The 20,653-nt window shown below is 36.9% G+C and overlaps 1 protein-coding gene across 1 annotated transcript in view; it reads right to left on the reverse strand.

Moving 5' to 3' along the window:
* Positions 1-20,653, reverse strand: part of SPIRE1 (spire-type actin nucleation factor 1) — a 127,308-nt gene that overhangs the window by 101,520 nt on the left and 5,135 nt on the right. The window contains exon 4 of the mRNA XM_010006941.1: positions 8,744-8,778. Coding sequence (XP_010005243.1) covers positions 8,744-8,778 — 35 coding nt within the window. The remainder of the gene's footprint in view (positions 1-8,743; positions 8,779-20,653) is intronic.

Here is a 20,653-nt window from a genome sequence, read left to right on the forward strand (position 1 = left end):
ATTTCACTGTTTTCATGCAGTTTCAACTGCATTTTTGTTCCTTATGCCCAACTAAATGAAACATTTGTGAAAGACCTAGGAATTGCATGGAGGTTTTACTCTAAGAATTAAAGTGAAATACCCAAATAGTCAAGCACAAGCAACATACTCAGAAAAACAAATGTAATCTGACATTCTACAAAGTATATTCCAAGAAAACTAATTATTCATATTCATCAAATGCTGAATCTATGTTCTCTGAAACATTTGTAAGAGCTTTGCTCCAAAGCAAACAGCACACAGCACAAAGAAATGGCACATCTTCCTCAATGAACAGGCCAGATGGAACAACTTGTTTACTTTGCAGTGTATGTCTGCTCCAGACCCACAATAGGAGGAAGAAAATAGCCTGAATGTGCAGGACAGAGGTGTCCTTGCCCATGCAGGGAAGCTGGAACTAGATGATCTTTAAGGTCCCTTCAAACCCAAAACATTGTATGATAAAAAAGCAACCATATAGCAAACCCAAATCACAATGCAGCCAGAGAAGAGGCTTTCAAAAAACTCTGAAGAAATATTTTACGTCGTTGCCAACAAAGTAGGTGGCCAGCAGTTTGCATTAGCCAAGACAACTCAACAAAAAACCCCACAAAGCCTGAATTATCATCTTGGCAACAGAGAAGAGAGGGGTGCTTTTAGCAGATGGCAATTAAGGATTTGGCAAGCATCTGGAGGAAAGAAGAGTGTGAATCAAAGATAACGCTAATATCACAAATCCAGATAACAGAGAAAGATAAAGACACAATGAGAAAAACACAGCAGAGAAATAACGAATTCAGGTAGCAGTACAACATCCACAAATACCAACAGAAGGAACAAGGAGAAGTGCAGGGAGCTGTGAAAGAACACATTTGGAGCACAATGTCATATCTGCAACACAGAGTCATCAAATATTGGGCAGAGGCAGGAACACACACCCACAAAAGCGGATGATTAACTTTTTTGTTAGGGAGAAAAAGAAATAAAGGAAGTTAATGAATGAACTATAAAAGATTTTGAAAGAAAACAGGAGAGGCAGGCTTGGAAATAAAGGTATAGTACAGATGAAAAACATGAATGAGGGTGTTTCAGGCTTAGGAATGAACACATAGAAGAAAAAAAACAACTGTCAGTTTAACAGAATACCTCTAACTTCTGCTTTATTTAAGAAGGTAATCTACTGAGTGCGAACAGCTTGCCTTGTCCTAGTTAATTATTTAACCTTCACTTCTTGCTGAGGGTGAAGTACTAAAAGTATTACAGGTGCTTCATAATTACTCCTGGTTAATAGAAGAAAGGGACATGATGAAATACACATTTAGAATTCAGTCACCCCTTTGTTTTATCTGTATGTTTAATTTACCCTCTATATTTCCTTTTGGTAAATAAAAGTATTTTACTAAACGTGCTACAGCACACAGCAACGCTAAATGATAATCAAAGAGTTCAGCACTGAACATCTTTTAGAGCCTTTCCTTCACACCACTAAGGAGCCATCTTGCAGCTTGCTTTGTATTCCCATGACTGACATTACAAACATGTAAGTGGCAGACAAATTAAACAGTTTAAGATGAAAATATTCAGACTGGTAGGTCATGGGGAGCACAGAAACTTAACAGTTGCTAAAAAGTTCACTTAGGAACAAAAGCTCAAATGAGTTGTACTGTGTCAAGTCAAACAAAAGAAAGTATAAAACTAACAAACACTCTTTTTTTGCCTCAGTGAGCCCCAAGACTGATTCAGTAGCCTCACAGCCCAAGAAAGCATGCAGTGCTGCAAGCTCTCATGACTTGACTGCAAATCTTGCTTTGTTTAACGTCTCAACTTCTCAGGTCAAGTGATTTAGATAAAAAGCTACACATTAGTGTCCATGTGAAGAAAAATATTGACTCATAGAACTGCAAAAAAAAAAAAAAAAAAAATTGTATTTGAGTATATACTGACCAAAACCTAGAAGATAACCTAAAAAACTGTATTCTTTTCAACAGTTTGTTTTCTGCTGATCTTACTGTATGCTAGAATAAGCCTTTTTGAATGGTCAAAAACATGGTTTTGGGAATTTCTGAAGTGGCCACCACAATTTGCCCTGTTACTAACCTACTGAAAAAATGTATCTGGCTAAAATATAAATTAAGCCTTAGTCTTAGTGTTTTCCCCTAGTAACCTTTAGAAATCGTCTGAGGGGAAACCACATTTCTCCTCACTCTCTTGCAGTATCTAAAAGTTTTGCATGTTCACAACCAGAGCACAGCAGCTCTTCTTTTTGCTCCCAGCACAGACACAAGACAGCAGAAGGCAGCAAGAGAAATAAAAGGCTAAACAAAGATTAAGCACATGGTCTGCTCATTCATAAAAATTCCACATGTTCATCTGCATTAGGTCAGCTAAAGCCTTATTGAAAAGAAGTTTTTCATAATGTTATTTTCCTAAATATAAATTGCTGAGGGTTCTACACATGTGAAGGGTAAAATGATAACAAGAATTTGTATCTTTAAATGTGATCTGCTTCATACAAGAATTGTTTAGATGAACTGTCTTGGTATTTCTAAGCATGTTAAAAGAAGGAATCCTAGAATAACTCAAAAGAAGTTACTGAAAAGAAAATACAGGTGTTAGAAGTAGGTGGGAGCACTCTGGATTCACCTTACTCATAAATAACTATTCCACTTAAAATTCTTCACATTCTTAAAATAATCTTACTGGTATTCTCAGTTTCATCTTTCATTCCTTGCCTCATTTTCTTAAGGGTTAAATTTAAAATGATTTGCTTTTAAACTTTAACTTGGGAAACTGCTAAAGTGAAGTGCCTAGCTCCCCGAGTTCCTGTTTTCTTTGACCACTAACCAAATTCAAAACTGATAAACAAGCAATTCGTTTATCTTAGCTAAAATTAGTCTAATTCAGTAACACGTTATAGTTGAAATAGTGCTGCTAAGATATCAAAGGGCCTCAATGTTAGTCAGAGAGAGCTATTAAACCCAGCCACCCAGAAATACAAAAACTTACAGGAACGCACACACACACAAAGGTTTATTTAAGCCATTTTCTCTTAGGATGATTACATAAAACTATAACCTTTTCCCAAAAAAAACCCCAAAAGACCAACAAAGAAAAAAAAGCCAACAAACCCAAACCAAAAACATGTATTTTGTTCTTCACAGAACACCACTAATATCCACTTCAGCCAGAGGAAGTTACTCATGTCCTGTAATGTGATAACGATATCAAAAGTAGAATAATGTCGAAGGAAAAATGCTATACAAAAGGAATGCAATATTATATTCAGATACCTAACCAGCTGAAAGTGGTCCTTGCTCTCCAAAAAAAGTTATGTACTACAGTCTGATTTCCCTTAGTTTCACAAAAATCAAACCTCCCACTGAATTTACTTAGCACTCCAACTTCACTGCTACAAATCAGTTTTGTGGACTGAAGTGGTGCAGAGAAAGAATGGCTGTAAGGAACAGGAAATCTTCAGAGATTCAGCTGGTTTGGGTGCTTTTTGTCTGTCACTTAATCTACATTTTATGTACTTTATTGTCATCACCTGGAAATCTGCATACTTCTTTACACTGTGGATGCTGAACTTCTGAGTGGATAGAGGTACTCAGTAATGCCAGGTTTGGATTAGGTTTTGTCCCCCATAAATCAAAAAGCCAACACTATCAGGTCAAACCACTGAAATTGAACTTACTGAACTCCAGGGATATATTTCACCAGTTTCAAAATTGCCTTAGGAAAAATACACTAAGAAATAACAAAGAACTTCCTATATGTTATCGCTCTAAGAACTATTATCTAGTTTCTATTCTTCCCCAGAAAGCACACCCCTTGTTTGGATTATGTTTTTACTATTAACTCTTTGGTTCTTAGCAAGAAGGCAGGAAAACACAGCATCCCAAACTGAAAACTGGTAACTAGCAGACCTCATAGAAAACATAAAATCTCAGATGCCTTTGAGGGACTTAGCAGAACAGAAATGTAGTTAGAACTTTTGTAGCTAAAATTTATTTCTGATAACAAACCAAAAAAAGTATGAAACACAGTATTCTCATTTCATACTGATACTCTAAACTCATATTTTATTATATATAACAACAAAGAAGGATAATACAAAGGGCTATTAAATTGTAGGCATGCAAACAACACCTAAAGCTTAACCTTTCTCTTATTCCCCAGGGCTGAACAGACAGGCAAACATGTCCACTGGCATGGGTTAACTACAAAAATAGCACTTGAAAGTTAATTGATAAAACAGCTATCATACATACAATAGCTACTGTAGATATGATAGCATGTCATTGTTATGACAAGTATCTTATCAACTACAATATTTATATAGAAAACGTTCTGCAAAAACTGAAGACCTATACAAATTACCTTATTCTCCCCACATTCTGAGATCCCTTTCAGCACCATGTAACTATATTTACAACTTTCACATCATCCTTGTGGAAAACAAACAAACAAAAAAACCAAAACCCACACAACTGGATAATTCTGTAGTTACCACAGGGTAACTATATAGGGAATATTTTTGTACTTGAGATTTTTAAAATAAAAATAAAAAAAACAAAAACAAACCATCTAAAGACACACCAACACCACCTAAATTAATGCTCCATGCACTGCCATTCATGCTTTTCACAGGCAAAATGTTCCCTGAAGGAATCAAAGTTACTGCAAGACCTAGTTTTCCACCAGCCATTATCTGCAACTGTCAGAAGACCGAGACTGAAGACTGCCTCTGGACTCTTCCTCAGGTGATTGAGAGGTTTACCAGTGGCACCAATGGAATGAAGACTTCATCATAAATTCTGTGCAACTTCAGGGCATGTAGATTATGAAAGGCACATCATACTACACTGCAAAACTGTAAAGCATTTACAAGGAACAGTTGATTTCTCTTAGTCTCCGGACAGATGGTAGGATTTTACTGTCGCTAAATCAGCTTAGTCAAATACATTATTAGTTCTCCAACTCAATATTCACTGTGTATTCCTAATGAAATTGCTGAATGAAAAGGGCAATGTGCCAAGCTTACAGCAGGAAGACAACAGAGATCCATTTTTCTCCAAGATCTATCTCCTCTTGATGTGCTGTAAATGCTTATACAAATTACAAAAAACAAAGTTCCTCTTGAAAAAGCAGCTCATTGCAAAACACAAAAGATCAAAACCTGAATTCTGCTTTTCTGTGTGTTTCTTATTTAATCAAGTGTCTGTTAAGCTGTTTCTTTGTGACTATGAATCCAAGAAAATCAGGAGGTTAGACTTAATGCAGCAGAACCACCACATCAATGCACAAGCATAATGGGCTTTCAGGTATCTAAAATAACAGGTTCTTCAAAGGCTGGACATGCAGCTTCTCTGTGAGGTAATTCCATCAGCAACGGATGAGTGTTTCAGTTATCAGAACTGGCACATAATGCTCAAGTACAACTTAATGCTCGCAAGAAAAGATGCCTGATTGTACTTTGAATTCTGTAAGGCCACCCTGAATCTCTGTTAATTTTCTTAACAGCACAAGCAATCAAGAACTTCCATAGAATTACCAGATTTGCATTCAAGCACTCACATGGATTTTTTTTCCAATGCATAATCAAAACTTATTTTTATGGAAGATGCATTCAGCCATATTTTACTAAGAGAAATTATTCTCAAATACAATTTTGCTTGTCCTCCTTGCAGTGACAGTTCTTCTCCCTTGTCACTATAAGGTTAATGTTCAGTAAGTAGAAGTGATTATCACTGAGCATGACACGGATTTCTTGCTGCAGCAATAAACCCTCAATCAGAATGTTATTTTTGTTTACACACAACAGGGATTAAAAAAAAGAATCCTGTATATTAGTGTATGCTAAATACACCCATTTTACATTGCTTGAATTTTGAGTAAGTAACACACTTTAATGTAGGTGTGGCATTATTTTTAATGCAAAATTATGACACCTCTTTTGAAATCCTAACTTTATGTGCTGTTAAATATATGCTCTCAATTTCATCAGCATGAAAGAGGTGGTTAATTTTATTTGTGTCTATAAAATGAACTAACAAGTATATTCTTATTTGTACCAAAGGAAGCACAATATTCCTGATAACCCACATATTGATTTCCCTAAATTATCTGAAATATAGTCAATACTTCAAATTCCTAATTTAAAATTTTTTTTAAAAAGCTCCATAGAAAAGTACTGTAATTTTCATTGCATGTTAGTATTTTTATAAACTACAGATACATGTAATTGATAGGTCCTGAATAGAACCTGCATACAGAGCACAAAGGCATCCTAAAACATTTCTGTCATTGACTCTTTCTGTGATCTGAGCTGAAAAAAATTATTCACCATTGTTTGGGAGAGGCTATTTAATTCAATTCTGACTTTTCCAAAAAAGTGAGAGGTTGTGTATACCTTTATACTAGCATACATACTGGCTAACTACATTAATAATACACAACAGGCCTGTGCTCAGTTAGGTGGGTCTTTTCAAATATATGATAATTAAACCCACCTACATACACCCAGCATTCACAGAATACTTTCTATATGAGTACTAAATGTTTACAAATGAGGCTGGCATATTTTATATGATATTCACCACCTCAGCTGAGACAACTAAGGAGTCCTATCATTATGTACATAAGAGTCATGGGCAGATGCAGATTAAATAAGTCATCTTATTTCTTACTCTCATCTTCCCATTGTGGCTGTGGCATCTGGACTCTGAACATCACTCACCACTCATACTGCTAGCTCAACATAAATAGCGTACCAACTTAGGATAGTTTACATGCTCTACCAAAATATTATTATTGTTATTAGTTATGATTTCAAGAGGTTTCCCACATATTCTAATACATTCAATCAGATCACACTCTTCCACAGGAATCAAAAAGTAAGATTGCTGTCTCTGCTGAATTCCTAGTTCTGAAAAACAAAAACATCATCAACTCAAAGGAATTCTGGAGGATGAAAAAGCCACTGACTCCTTCACAGCCTTCAAAATGACAAAGATAAGCAGAAGAGCCAATATGCTAATGGACAAAGCACTGCTTATTAGTGACAATTTAAAATGAAGCTTGAGTCTCAGGGGAAATTCTAATGTGCTTTTCTTTACTGTTGTCAACAACAAAAAATATCTTTAAAATATCACAAAATATTTTTGCCCCATGGAAGATCAAGTATAACATATCCAGCTGTCTCTCACTAGATACTTTCATTTGAAACTAAAGCATTTTTACTTTTCAAAAATTAAATATTTTATGTTTTGTTACAAATATTTTAGCATGGGTTTATTCTTATCTATATTTTTAGTGATAGGGTGTTTTGCTACCTCCAATTAAAACCTGCAAAGCACAACTGTAAAAAATATTTAGTATGCAAAGCAAATAACACACTAGATCATAATTATAAATAAGGTACTAGATTTATATTTTACAAATGCTGAAACAGAACCAGGATGCATTTGCTTAAACTGAACACATGAAGACACAAAATGGGCCTGCTTCCAATTTCTCTACTTACATCAGTTAGAAATTACTTCTTACACCGTATCCTGCACAAATAACATTTCTTTTTTTTTAATTAATACTAGCAAAAATCTAGATGGCCTTAGCATTTTGTTATTTGCAGCTAAATTAGCTGGCCTTTCATTTTGTCTTTAAACTGGGCATTTTCATGCACAGCTTAAAAGTATATACCATTCAGTAACAGCAGTTTGTCACCTTCATATATATTATTGATAAGAAAACAGACAACCAGCCAATTAAGATGCATGCACTTGCCCCATTCTCCAGGCTCAGCCTGAGGTACTGAAGAAACAGTCGAAGTAAAAACTCAGTTTTACATTTCAAAGACATTTCAAAGGCAGTGAGAAAAGACTGCCCTGCAAATGACAAAGAAATTATATTTACCACTGGAAAAGTTTATTTAAGGAGCAGACTATATTATTTACTCTGTATGATAATAAAAATTATACTATGAGTCCACATCTTGTTCATCAAGACATTCTACTTAGTTTTCCTTTCCATCTTTCTCCTTCAGTCCTTCCTTTCCTCTTCAGCTTTTTAGCATCAAAGATACAGACTCAAATAATGGTCAAGATATAAATCAAGCACATTTAACTGGATTTATGTTTCTGTTGCTATCCGAGCAAGATACACAAATATTTCTTGGACCCCAAAATACTGGCAAGTGGTAAATTAAAGGAAATACTACAAGTATCTGAAATCATGATGTCTTAGATGGTTAAGAAACCCTGAGATCACTTGTCTTCTCTGATTCCATTCAACTCTCAGGTTGTCAAAAATCACCAACCCATTCTATAAACACCAAGTATTTATTCCACGACCTACTAAAACCTTTCTGAAGGTTTTAGAGAATTTATCCAACAGAAACTATCTAAAATAAAATATTCTGCTAAAAATATATGTTTTGAAGAAATCAACCTAAAACAAGATGTCATTGGCTGTATGACATATCTCTAACTTTCTTTGTGGAAAACCACATGTCTTTTCTTTCCTGTTCCTAAACATGAGACTAAAGATCCCATGTTAAGACTATGTCTGCAGCTTTTGGTGAAAGTCATAGATACCACACACACTGTATGGTACAACTTTGCAATTAGAACTCCACACTTGATTTGCACCCCATTTACACTATAAGTCAATGAAAAAGAGTTGACCTAAATCAGCACTAGCAAAGAACACAAAAGACTTCTCTTACCTCCATTTCTGTGCAGTGTACACGGCCCGATTTATCTGAAATGGAAAAAAAACGTTCTCAGATTAATTAAAATACAACAGACAAAATAAAAACCTAAAAATTTATGTAACTTTTTTCTTCTTTTGAGTAACTACTGAATATTCTTTGCCTTTCTTACATTAACTTACTTACTTACACATTTCAATAATATTTCTATGATATATGCATCAGAGAAAAAAAAAAAAAGCAGCAGCCCTGCCCTCTTTATTTGGATCCTTCACAATACTCCTTTTTTAAAAGATGTGTCTTTAATGCCTGGCTTCATTATTTAAATTGTATGACTGATGACTGGCCATGGATTGAACATGAAAACACGTTGGCTTAAATTAAGCAGCAGCAAATAATTATTTCAACAGAAAAAAACCAACATTAATTCATAAACCAGGCTAATGGCACCATTTAATCTGATACTTTGGGATATCAAAGAGTTCAACATGAAGTTCAAGGAAATTAAAGCTGAAATGATACTGTAATTTTGTTAAGTTACTTTTGTCAACATTTTATGTTCAGAATCATTATTTTTTTAATTTATATAATACAGAAAAATTAAGCTTCTGAATAGTTTCATTAAACTTTCTCAAAGACAAAACACTTGTTTGACAGCTTACAAAAATAAGACTGAAATGTCACAGCATAATAAGATTATACCATTTCACTAAAAGCAGCAAGTTTATCACTTTGCATCAATACATGTCAAAGTAGGGAGAAACAATTCCGACAGGATGATTTTCTGTTGGAAAAATGATAGTCAAGGAATTCAAGTATTTCACAGAAATATACCCACTTCAAAGCATACCTACCCCAGACTTTACCTTCAAAACACACAGACATTGAATTTTACTCTTTTTTGCTTGCTTTTTGTCTTCATTGCACCCACACTGCTAGATTAAATTTTGCAACTTTAGGCCTGATGGCACTCATCCGAGGAAATGCATTACATGAATCTGAGCCCACCCATACTCAAAAATGAGCATGGTGTGCATTCACTTGACTGTGCAATCTCTGAGAGCATATGTTATGGGTGATGGTTGCTGAATACCACCGGTGTGGACAAAGAATTTACTGCAATAGTTAGGAAAAGGCTGCAATTTGCAGTCATCACTGAAAGGACTGTTATCGGGTTGCCTGGCAAGCCCAAGGAAGCTCAACTAACTGGTTAGCATAATGCATAGATTGATTGTGCTGACTTCGTATGTTAAGTCTGAATGGCATGCAAAATTGTCAGCACTAGCCAAGAGTCGCCTGAATAGAAAAAGAGATTAATTTTTCATACTGAACTGGTCACCTTCCCTTTGAAACTAAAGGTCAAACACATCTTGAATGAATAGGGAACATCCACCTAACAGAGTGAAAGTTGCTTACCTTCTTTTTGAACTGTTGCCAGTGCAAGCAGAATTGTTAGCACTAGTGTCTGACTTCAAAATGAAGAACAGAAGGGTGACTTTAAAAGGCAGCTTTTGCATCATGCATCATCTTTTCAAAAGGACTGGTGAATCTGGTTCATTCACTTCAAGATCCACAGAAGAGAGTTTTTTGTATTTAAAATGGTAACATCTATGTGATTGTTATAAATTATAAATGGGAGAAATGTACTGAGAACTTTTTTTAATGCTCCTACAATTATTAGCAGATTTATAAATATTAGGAGCTATTTCTGTGAAACTAAAATGACAGAAGACCAAAACAATGTATCTCCATGATGCAAGATGAAAAAAGACTAATTCAAGAAATGTAGTCATGATAGGGAAAAAAGTGTGCTGCCTTCCCTTTCTACCCCCCCCAAAAAAAAGTAATTTTAAAAAATTACTACTTCAGAAAAAAAGTAGTAATTTAAAACCTGTAACAATGCAATGGCATGCAGAAGGCCACCAATGTTTGCAATCACTGATAATTTAAAGTATCTTCACTTGTCTCTCCTATGGTCTAACAGAATAGGGGTCAAACTGTCTACTAGATGCTCTCAGTAGCACAGAAAAAAGTACACATTGCTACACTTCATAGCAATACTGAGCCTGGGAAGATGTTTACAGAAGTGCTAAACAAGTCCTAAAGCACAAAAGCAAATAAATTCATCCAGACCAAAACAGCAAAAAGGTTACCTCTTCAAAGAAAAGCACTGAAACTCTGAAAACTTTCTTTACTTCATATACCTAAATTTACTGATGCTTTCAGAGCAAATAATTCATTTTCTATTTTATTCTAAAAACATAGGGAACATCTTAAACTGGATTATTTATTCCCATTTTTACCAGCATTTTCAAAAAAGATAGTATTGTCATAATTCCATATGCTGGGGAAGGAAGGGGCAATAACAGTTTAAGTCTCACAACAGCTCAAATGCACTGCAGACGATATTCTAGACAGGTACAAACTACTAACTGACATAACATTTTAATATATAGTGCATTATGGTAATTATTTACCATACCATTCCATATGCTTCTGGATCTTAAGTCCAGCTATACACTTAGATTTCCCTGAGCTGTTTGTGTTGACTTATGGGCCCCCTCTGTCAGGAATTTCCTACATTTCTAAAGAGACCAGCATTAACAGTACTGACTCAAGAAACATGCACTTACTTCCATCTATCACAACTTCAAATTCGCTTTTGTACAGCCCACGCAAGCCAATTTACTTACACAGGCTTTACTTATACTGGCTGGGAGTAGAAATCTCTTCTCTATTCAGCTGACAGGACTGAAAAAGCAGAAGCTCTTAAATGGGTCCTAAGGGTCACTCTTTCTTAATTTGCACCAGGAGAAAAAAAAAATACTTATAAGAAGTCATAGAACAGTCTGTGTGTGTATAAAGTGCTTATCTGGTAAACAGATGAAGACTTAAAAAATTATTGCTGCTGCTGCTTCTTAACATAGATGAAGGTGTCTCCAGGCTTCAACACCAACTACATACTAATCTGTGTAGCACTTTGACCACTTATGTCCAAAAAGGATTCAACAGTATTTTACTATGACAGCTTTCAAATAGTGATTAATGCATTCATTACTAGTAAAGAGCATAACTTCATAGTTCAAGTTAACTTCAGTTTATAAACAAGCTACAGTTCAGAAGATTATATATTCTTTTTCACTCATAGATGGTCAAAATGAAAAAAAACAAAGTTTTTCCAAGTAGAGAAGAGACTTAAATTGGAGGTTTCCTGTATCTCTGAAAACAGTCTTCAAAGAGACCTATCTGCCACCAAAGAAAAAAACAAACAAAAAAAACCAAACCCCACAAACACAAAGAAACCCCAAACCTTCACATTAATTTTTCATTCCTCAAAATTTCTATATTAATTTTTTCCTTATTTTAAACCCACAACAAGAGGAGTCATGCCAAACTTCCATCAAGCAAGCATTAGGGTACACTATCTTATGCCTCAAGGCAGGAGATTCAGGCTGCTATTTAGGCCAGAAAAAAACTATTATTTTCTGAAAATCTCTCAGAACACTGCTTAAAGAGACTACTAAATTTATCCATAGCCCATGCTTCACTGAAACACCATATCCCTGCTTCCCAAGGATTAACAGGTCATGGTTAGAAAGGGTTTTCTTAGATGTAAAAACAAACAGCAAGCATATCATGTATTGCTGCTAGTGGTAAGAAGCAAATGATTAAGACTGAATTTTAAAAGCCAGAGAGATAATTCAGCATGTTAAAAAAGGCACAAGTTATTTGTTAGAAAGCATTTGCACTGAAGAAAAATGAAGCTACAGAGTTGATGTTGATGATGTGACATCGCGATCACGTGGCTGCTGTTTCAGCTGTAACCAGCTGCTCTAAGAGCCCTGCAGCTGTCAGCCTCAGAGCATCTTCCCTGCCTTCCTCTAGAGTCTCAGAGTCTTCTACAGAGATCAAAAGCATTTGCCTCAAGGCAACTTCTTGCAGAATTGAGATTATTAGCACCAATTTTCAGGCAATAGTGTAGCCGAGGTACACACCGATAAAAGACCGCAAGTTCATTTTTGTTAAAGATTAATATTCTAATTAAATGCCAAGCCCATTTCTGCAGATTTTGGGTGAAATCAAGTGGCTATTTCCTCAACAGCAGAACTGAAGTTGCCTTCAGGAAAGGCAGCCACTGCCCATATGTACTGGAGGACAGCAAAAGAGTTGGCCGAAGAAGAAAAGCTGAGGTTAATCAAAGCAAGGGAGAACACAGGAGATACTAAAGAGGGATCCCCAAATTGAACAATCTTTAGTCAGGCCCTCAAATTAACAATAAGTTGAATTTGCATTCGCTTTCTGGCTTTTAAGTCTTCAAGAGGCACTGTAGCTACAACAGTAGGCTCTTCCTTGTCCTTAAGAGAATGAGGAACTCCTTTAAAAAACAGTTCAGGCTCTCATTTAATCATCTGACTGCAGGAACTGGAGCGTTAATTAGCAAATCAGACAAGACTGTCAATACAAAAGTCAAGATTAGTACCAATAAAAGGAAAAGGAAAGAATTAACAAAGTACAGGCAACAGAGCAACATAAGGAAGAGATTGCAATGCAAAGAACAGGATTCGTAATTAAATTGAGAGAAAAATGTTGATGTATCAGGAGTGAGCCAGACTTCTGGCAGAGGATGGACATTACAAGATAAACATTACAAGAAGAGGGCAGAGAAATCTTGCATGATAAAAAGAAACAGAAAAAAAGTGAAAACAACAAAGACAAATACCTTAGGAGTAACAGAGACCTGGTGCAGGGAAGAAGGTCAACAAAAGCAAGAACACAGGGAAATGGAAGGAAGCAGACTGGATTAGGAGGTAATCAGAGACCCCTGATCAGCAAGTAGAGACCCATGTTTTTAGGTAAAACACTTAGGCTTTGATGATCAAGATATACTTTCTTTAAACAGTGTAACTAGAAGGCAACAAGAAATGAGGTGAGGTTTTACAGCTTGTCAGCTTTTAGATCTGCCTCATGATTTCTGTATCAGCCTACAGATGATGATCTAGAAATCATATGCTTCATTTTTTCACTTGGGAGAGGAAAAAGGAAAGAGAAAGAAATTTGTAAGAAAATACAATTAAAATTCTTAGAGAGGTTGTAGACTGAAGAACAGCCAGGACTTTCCTTCTCTGTGTCAATCTCTTTTAATCCTTCTCCATGCAACCCAGATTCACTGAAGCTACTCTTCCCCTCTCTACATTGCACAAAGTTAACGTAATGACTAAGAGGTCTTTGACGTTAACACACATTTAGATTTTGTCATAAAAATTACTTTAAGTCATAGTCTTAAATGCCAAATTAAAAAATCCCTACTACCTTAGTGATACCTTCTAAGATATAATTAAATGGTCACTCTCTGTCTTCTCCCACTTTTAGACTGCACAAAGAGAACTGCAGTGGTCACCATACAACCCTGTGTTCAACTGCTCACTCTCTTTAGCAAACCTTTTAAATTTACCTAGGGATCACATAAAATGTTATTACTCTTAGATAAATAATCTCCACGTGTATCTATTTGTAGCTGTCAGTCTCTTCTGTAGATGCTTAAGTACAGAATCTATATACTCCCTTTCCTCTGGCCTGTCCAGATACCAACCTTCCCAAAAAAAAGTGAGAATATTCAGAGTTCATGTGTTCATTTTATTATTTTCTTTAAAGTTCTGTTACTCAAATAATATTCTTATTTTTCCTGGAGCTATCAACTTATTTGCTCATTCAAAAAGTATGTGTGCCTGTGGCAGAATTCTGGTTCCACTGAAGCCATGTGTTTCTGCCACCATGTTTGGTGGCCTGAGTTTCAAGCAGGTTGCAGCTTTTCTAAATTGATAACATAGCACTACTGGATCTGTTAAGAACTTTTACCAGCTGCTGATACACTCTCTCAAGTAGATGAAAAAACAGTTCTCTTTAATTCTTCTCTACCTTAGCTATATCTTTGCAGTCTTGTATTTACACTGTACAAACTGATTCATCTCCTTTTGTTATACTTAAAGTGCACAGTAATAAAATTCAATGACACACTCATAGTTGCATGTGTCACGCAAGCTAGCTTAAGGTTTTATCAGGAATAGAACAATATTAGTTTTGTCTCCTTACTGGAATTCTCTCCAGCTTCCTTTTAACAGACACTGAAAAAGTTTTCCCACTTTTGTAAAGACATGTTCATTCCTAACATAGATCCAGGATGTTACACACCTTTAATCCTCTTCTCACCTGCAACACGCCTACTCTACACTTGGCAAAAACAGTCACGCTGAGGTCAGACTCATTCACAACACTGGGTCACTTTCACTGCCTGTCACTCTGATCAGATCTTGCCCTCTGAACTGTCCTGTTAAAGGCACACACTCTCTCTGTATCACATCATACACAGCTACTGTCTCCATTTCCAAAGTCCTTCTCATGCAGTCCTGCCCATCACCTCTCACCAGGTACTGCAGGGTAAACTGTCTCCTCCAGCCAGCCCCTGAAGTTGGACTCAAATACACACTACTTTCTTTTTCTTTTTTATTTAATAGCATCTTTGTTCATTCTCCAACGATGGCCCATAGGGACATAATATTAAATGTCTACAGCATCATGGCAGATGTCTCCTTTTTCACTCTACTCTTCACCCTTAACAATGACAAATACAATTCCACTTTCCTTTCTACAGTAGCATTTTTACTGTCAAGAAAATCAGTTTAATTACAGTTGTGTTATCTTTTACTTGGTCAATATCAACATCAGGAGTTCACAATTCCTCAAAGTTATTTGATCTTACATTTTTCTCTGGAACAAATGCAGCTTTCAGCCAACAACAAATTATTCATTTTTCCTTCACTCCCTACTTACCACCTTTGACATTTCTGCATACAAATACAAGTAACCAAGGTCACCTATCACTGCTGGCAACTTCCTTCCATTTCTTTTGTGCAGGCATTTGGAATATGCTGCTTTTTTTTCCCCCAAAGATGTTATTTTCTTATGTTGGGATGATTTATTTGTTTATTTTGTCCTCCTCCACCAGAGCTGTCAATAACTGTTCCTAGCCATCTGCCTACATTCACAGACAACCCATATTAACCCCCAGTACATGGGAAACATCAGCCTAAGCCATGACTGGAAGCCTTCCAGGTCACCCTTACGTACTGGGAATCACACTGATGGCAGTAAGCCTATCATAAGGCCTAGCATTTCTCTCTGCCACAGATCAGCAGAGCAAGTGAGCAGAGATGAAGTATGAACGCACCACAGCTCCTCTCTGCTGTCTAATGCCATTTTTCTTCCTACCTTGACTTCCAAAATTGACCAACATTACTGTTGTTTTTTATATATATATATATAAAATATATATATAATCTTCAAACTCTTGTGGGAAAAGGTGAGACTCAATACTTCAAACCTTCCTGTTTTTAAAAACAGATGCTCCTGAATGCCCTCAAACAAAATCTCAGATCAGAACATATTTAAGTCTTAATTCTAGTGTACTATTTAGTTTAGCAGTATAAATAGCAACACCTGTTTTGAAATTTAAATAGCAAGCAAGGCTACTCCCACCCATTAACTTTCAAATTCAACAAAACTGCAAGTAAAATGTAGGTACATTCATTTTCCTCTAAAAATTCTGCATATTTTCCCTTGGTGCTCCACAAGAATCTGACAGATGAAAACATCTTGAGCCACACAAGCTAAATTTGCATTTCTTCATCCTGTAATCCTCCACACTGCCTTCCAATACATAGGCACACAAGGATGTAAGAAGAGCATGAGTGTCATTAGAACTGCCAAAACAACACAAGCTATTCCTCTCCAGAGTGCCTCACCCTGAGCCTTCTGAGTCCCATGAAAGCCACCATGCAGTCAACTTTGCTGTGATCTTTTTGATTCAAAGCCAGAATACCCCATACATTATGTCCTCCCACTGAACACCTAGCAGATTTCCAAGAGAAAAATCTGCATACTACTTGCCTCTGATAAAACCAACAGTAATTTCCCTCTCTGCTTTCTCCTCTAGGGCTGGAGGACAAGGCAAAAGAAGGACCACTGACACTACCTGCAGTAGGTCAGTACCTCTCCCTCAGGAGGGAGAGGGAAGGTTGAGCAGTGCTGTGTGTGCCAGCCCTCAACAGCTAAAAAGCTGGAAATCAGTACAGTTTGGTCTTCCAAATACCTGCCTCTGACCCCCTCTGAGATCCTCACGGCTGTTCATCTTCAGCAGCTCAGTGCAGTGCCCAAAATCAGTGGCTGCCTTTGCCAAGTCAGGGATCTGGCACTAACAAAATACGTGGGAAAAACTCCATTTTCCAAGCCTGTTCATCCCTAAAACTGTCCTGTGGGAAGGAGGTGGTGCAGTCAGGGTGCTGAGAAGTGAGTGCCCTTTGGCACTAGGTCAATTGCTGGCTCTTGTGAAGATTTTCTACTCCTAAATTTATGGCTTTGTTATTGCTTTGGGTTTACAAAAACTCTTAGGAGTACTGCTCCTCAAGAAGAGAGCTTGGAGGAGTCAAACCACGTTTACATCAAAGGTTTTAGTTTGTTCTTAAGTTATTTTTTATTGCATCTGGCACTTTACTAGATGCCACTGTTAGTTCATTTCATATAAATTGCAAGTAATAAAGAGTCAGCTAAAACACCCATTAGGTAAAACACATGCTACCCCATATCTCCAATTTCATCGTGGGTATTTCTAAGCAACTCACATTTTTGTGGTATTTAGATGTCAGACAGTTACAATGATTCATACTAAGATGACCACAGTGAGCTCTTCATTTTTTGTACATTCAGGTTTATTTCTTGCTGACTTCAATTCTGGCAAAACGATAAGGTTTGCAACACACCACGAAAACACCACTTCATGAGAGTCTCTAAAGAAAACTCTATGACACGGCTGCATTTCCTCCTGCCTTAGCCCGAGAGCCGCTGACAGGCATGACTGATCACATCGTTCTTCACAGTCCTGAACAAAGCCTGAATGTTCACTACCCAAAGACACCATTCTTCGGGGATTCCTTTATTTGCTCACACAGGATTCTGTTGTTTACAAAAATAGAAACTAGCAGCCAATACTTGTTCCTGTGAATTATCCAAACCTATGAACCAACCTAGAGCTATACATTTTTTATGTATCTCTAGAACATAATAGCTTTACAGCTTGAAGCATTAACCCACAGAATCCCTATTGGTCTAATAAAATCTCCTGGCTCAGGCATTTAAACTCAAGTTGTCCAAAATACAAAAGCAGGAAAACAATTAGCAGGAACTCTTGTGATCCTACTCTTGCCAGAGATTCAGATTAATATTGATACTTATGTGAAAATGGACAACTGAGTGACATTTTCATTCTTAATCTTTTTACTTCTATTTAACCAAAACTTTATTGATTTTTTTATTATTATTATTAAACAAGATGACCAAATATTAATAGACCAAATAGATAGAACTGGAAAGATCTGAGAATCAGTCTCTGCTTTTGGTTAAGGACAGGGATTGAACTCCAAGGTTGTTTTTCTGCCGTGATATCAGCGAAACTCATCTTTGTTTCCTATCTCAAGGACATTTTACTCAATTTCTAGGTATTTTCACTTGGAATCTCAAGTATTGCATGTTAACAGGAAAACTGCTTCACAAGAAATTACTTTGGAAAAGTACCATCAGTTTCTACATAATCAGTACTTCTTTATAAGAAAACTTTGATTTGTATCTCAAAAGTAAAATGAATGCAGCCAGACAGCTTGAGGGCTTATGCTACACGTACTGCTCCCTGAGTCACAGCACCAGGGCAATGGTTCTTAAGCTCTCATTGCTACTAAGTAGAATACTTGAGCCTAAGAATAAAAACCTGTTAAAGAGGCTCAAGCTGAAATTGGCTCAGCGTGCTCATTAATCATGAGCAATAAGGAAAGAACTGGGACAGTTAAGAAGATGTCAATGAGAAGAAAGCCTACTGTCAACTCTTCTAAATTCAGTAAATTACCAACATTTACTGTATTACACAGACGATTTCCAGTAAAAACCTGCTACAGATCCCAGAAACCCAAGAAAAATAAAAGCCAACTGACTAGGACCACCGTTGCTTCATGTTGTTGACAGTCGCTCCCACAAACACACAAAAACCTTTGGGAAAGCTTGAAGGCTGAGCAATGCTCTATGTTGCAGAAGTCTATTCAAAGTTAGGGAGATGAAGAAGACCAGGGACAAGGAAAGACCCCAGGAGCAATACTACCTCCTTGCAAATCCAGGCCCCAACCAGCCTGCAGCTGATACAAAAGTGGGATCACCAAGCATGGTTCAGGAATGGACATCTGGCACAAACCTCCCCTCCTCCCCTTCCCTATTACACGCAGGAGAGAGGGTACTCCCTCTGGGTTATTTCCCTGCTCAAGTTTTGCTGGGAGGTCTTAGCAGACTAGTTACCTTTTTTTAATATGTGTGTGTGTGTATGTACACACTGCCTTTAGGATTTTCAAGAAATAAGCACACATACGGTGTTAACTGATACACAACATAATGCATACAATAGTTAAGGTTAAAAAAAAAATAAAGAGGTAAGAGAAAAATATTCAAAGAAGGAAGATAAAAAAAGGTCTTCGTCTCTCCAAAGATTTTAATGCACTATCAACATACACTGGTTAGCACATGCTAAAACATTTTTAAAGATTAATGCAGATGTGGCATGCAGCTTTAGCATAAACTAGACATGCTCAGTGTCAGTGAGGGGCCTGAACTTTATATCCAGATATATCCAACACCTTCCTATGGGCAATTCTAGAGGTGCTTTTAAGAGAAAATAGAATAATCCCGCAAATAGTAAGGAAAAAGCAACAAAAGAAATAAATACGTAGTAAATCCACATATTTCCTACAGTAGGAAACAGAAAGGAAGAAGTCTGATATAATCTCAAAACACTAAGTAGAAGCAGCACACAGTATGCAATACAGAACTGTTCCATATTCTTGTGACATTGAGATGCTTTGGACAAGAAAGTATTTTACTGGAACTTCTGGGTGTTGGTCTGGTATTTTATTAACATTACAATGACTTATTTTTTTAAATAATTAAAAAAGACCATTAGAGCACATTTAAATGGAAGTCATTATTAGACCCATTCTAATTGTGGAACAAAATTATGCCCCTTCTTCCACTGAGTATATTATATTTGCATGTACCACTAGCTCCAAACTGGATTACAGCAAATCTCTGCCTAAAGACTTTTCAGACAGGCACTTTATTAAAGGCTTCATTAAATTGTAACACCAAGTATAATGTCCATGTTCTAAAGGCTGAGGGCTCAATTAATCTCATTTTCTGAGTTTACCACTGTCTTCTGCTTCACATAACTCTAAAATCCCAAAACCTCTGTCTTCCTGGAAAATTCAGTGAGGTTGAGCATGGGCTATGTTGATACTGGGTGAAAACTGATGGTGACTCTCTGGTGCCTAGCTCTAGTTTCCTCTCAGAAATCAAGCTTCACTTGCAACAAAAAATATGCCTTTCCACACTCATCATCAGAAGCTTTGAAATGTTGAGGAACAGACCACACACACGTCCCTCTTTTCCCTTCCCATGCAAAGTATGTCCTCCTGGGTATTTTAAAGAAACAAATGATAGATGCTAAGCCCGTGTACAGTGCTTTATAATTACTTAATGTCAGCGTATCTCTACAGTGATCTGCTCCTTTTTGGATGCCAAACTATTTCTGAGACACGGTGGGATGAGCAACCCGGCCAGAGGAACTCCGAAAGCAGGCGCTCTAGGTGCGGATGACACAGTATTACGCACCAGAAGACGACACAATTATAAAACACTAAACCCGCATTCACCTCCCCTGTACCCACACGCAGCCGATTACATTCCAGGCGACAGTTTCCACCTCCCAAAGCACGACACCGAGATGGTGCGGGGACACACACACCCCCACACACACCCCGCACCCGCCCCGGGTCAGGAGCC

The sequence above is a fragment of the Chaetura pelagica genome, unplaced genomic scaffold (assembly GCF_000747805.2).
Source record: "Chaetura pelagica isolate M959 unplaced genomic scaffold, ChaPel_1.0 scaffold109, whole genome shotgun sequence".
NCBI lineage: Eukaryota > Metazoa > Chordata > Aves > Apodiformes > Apodidae > Chaetura > Chaetura pelagica.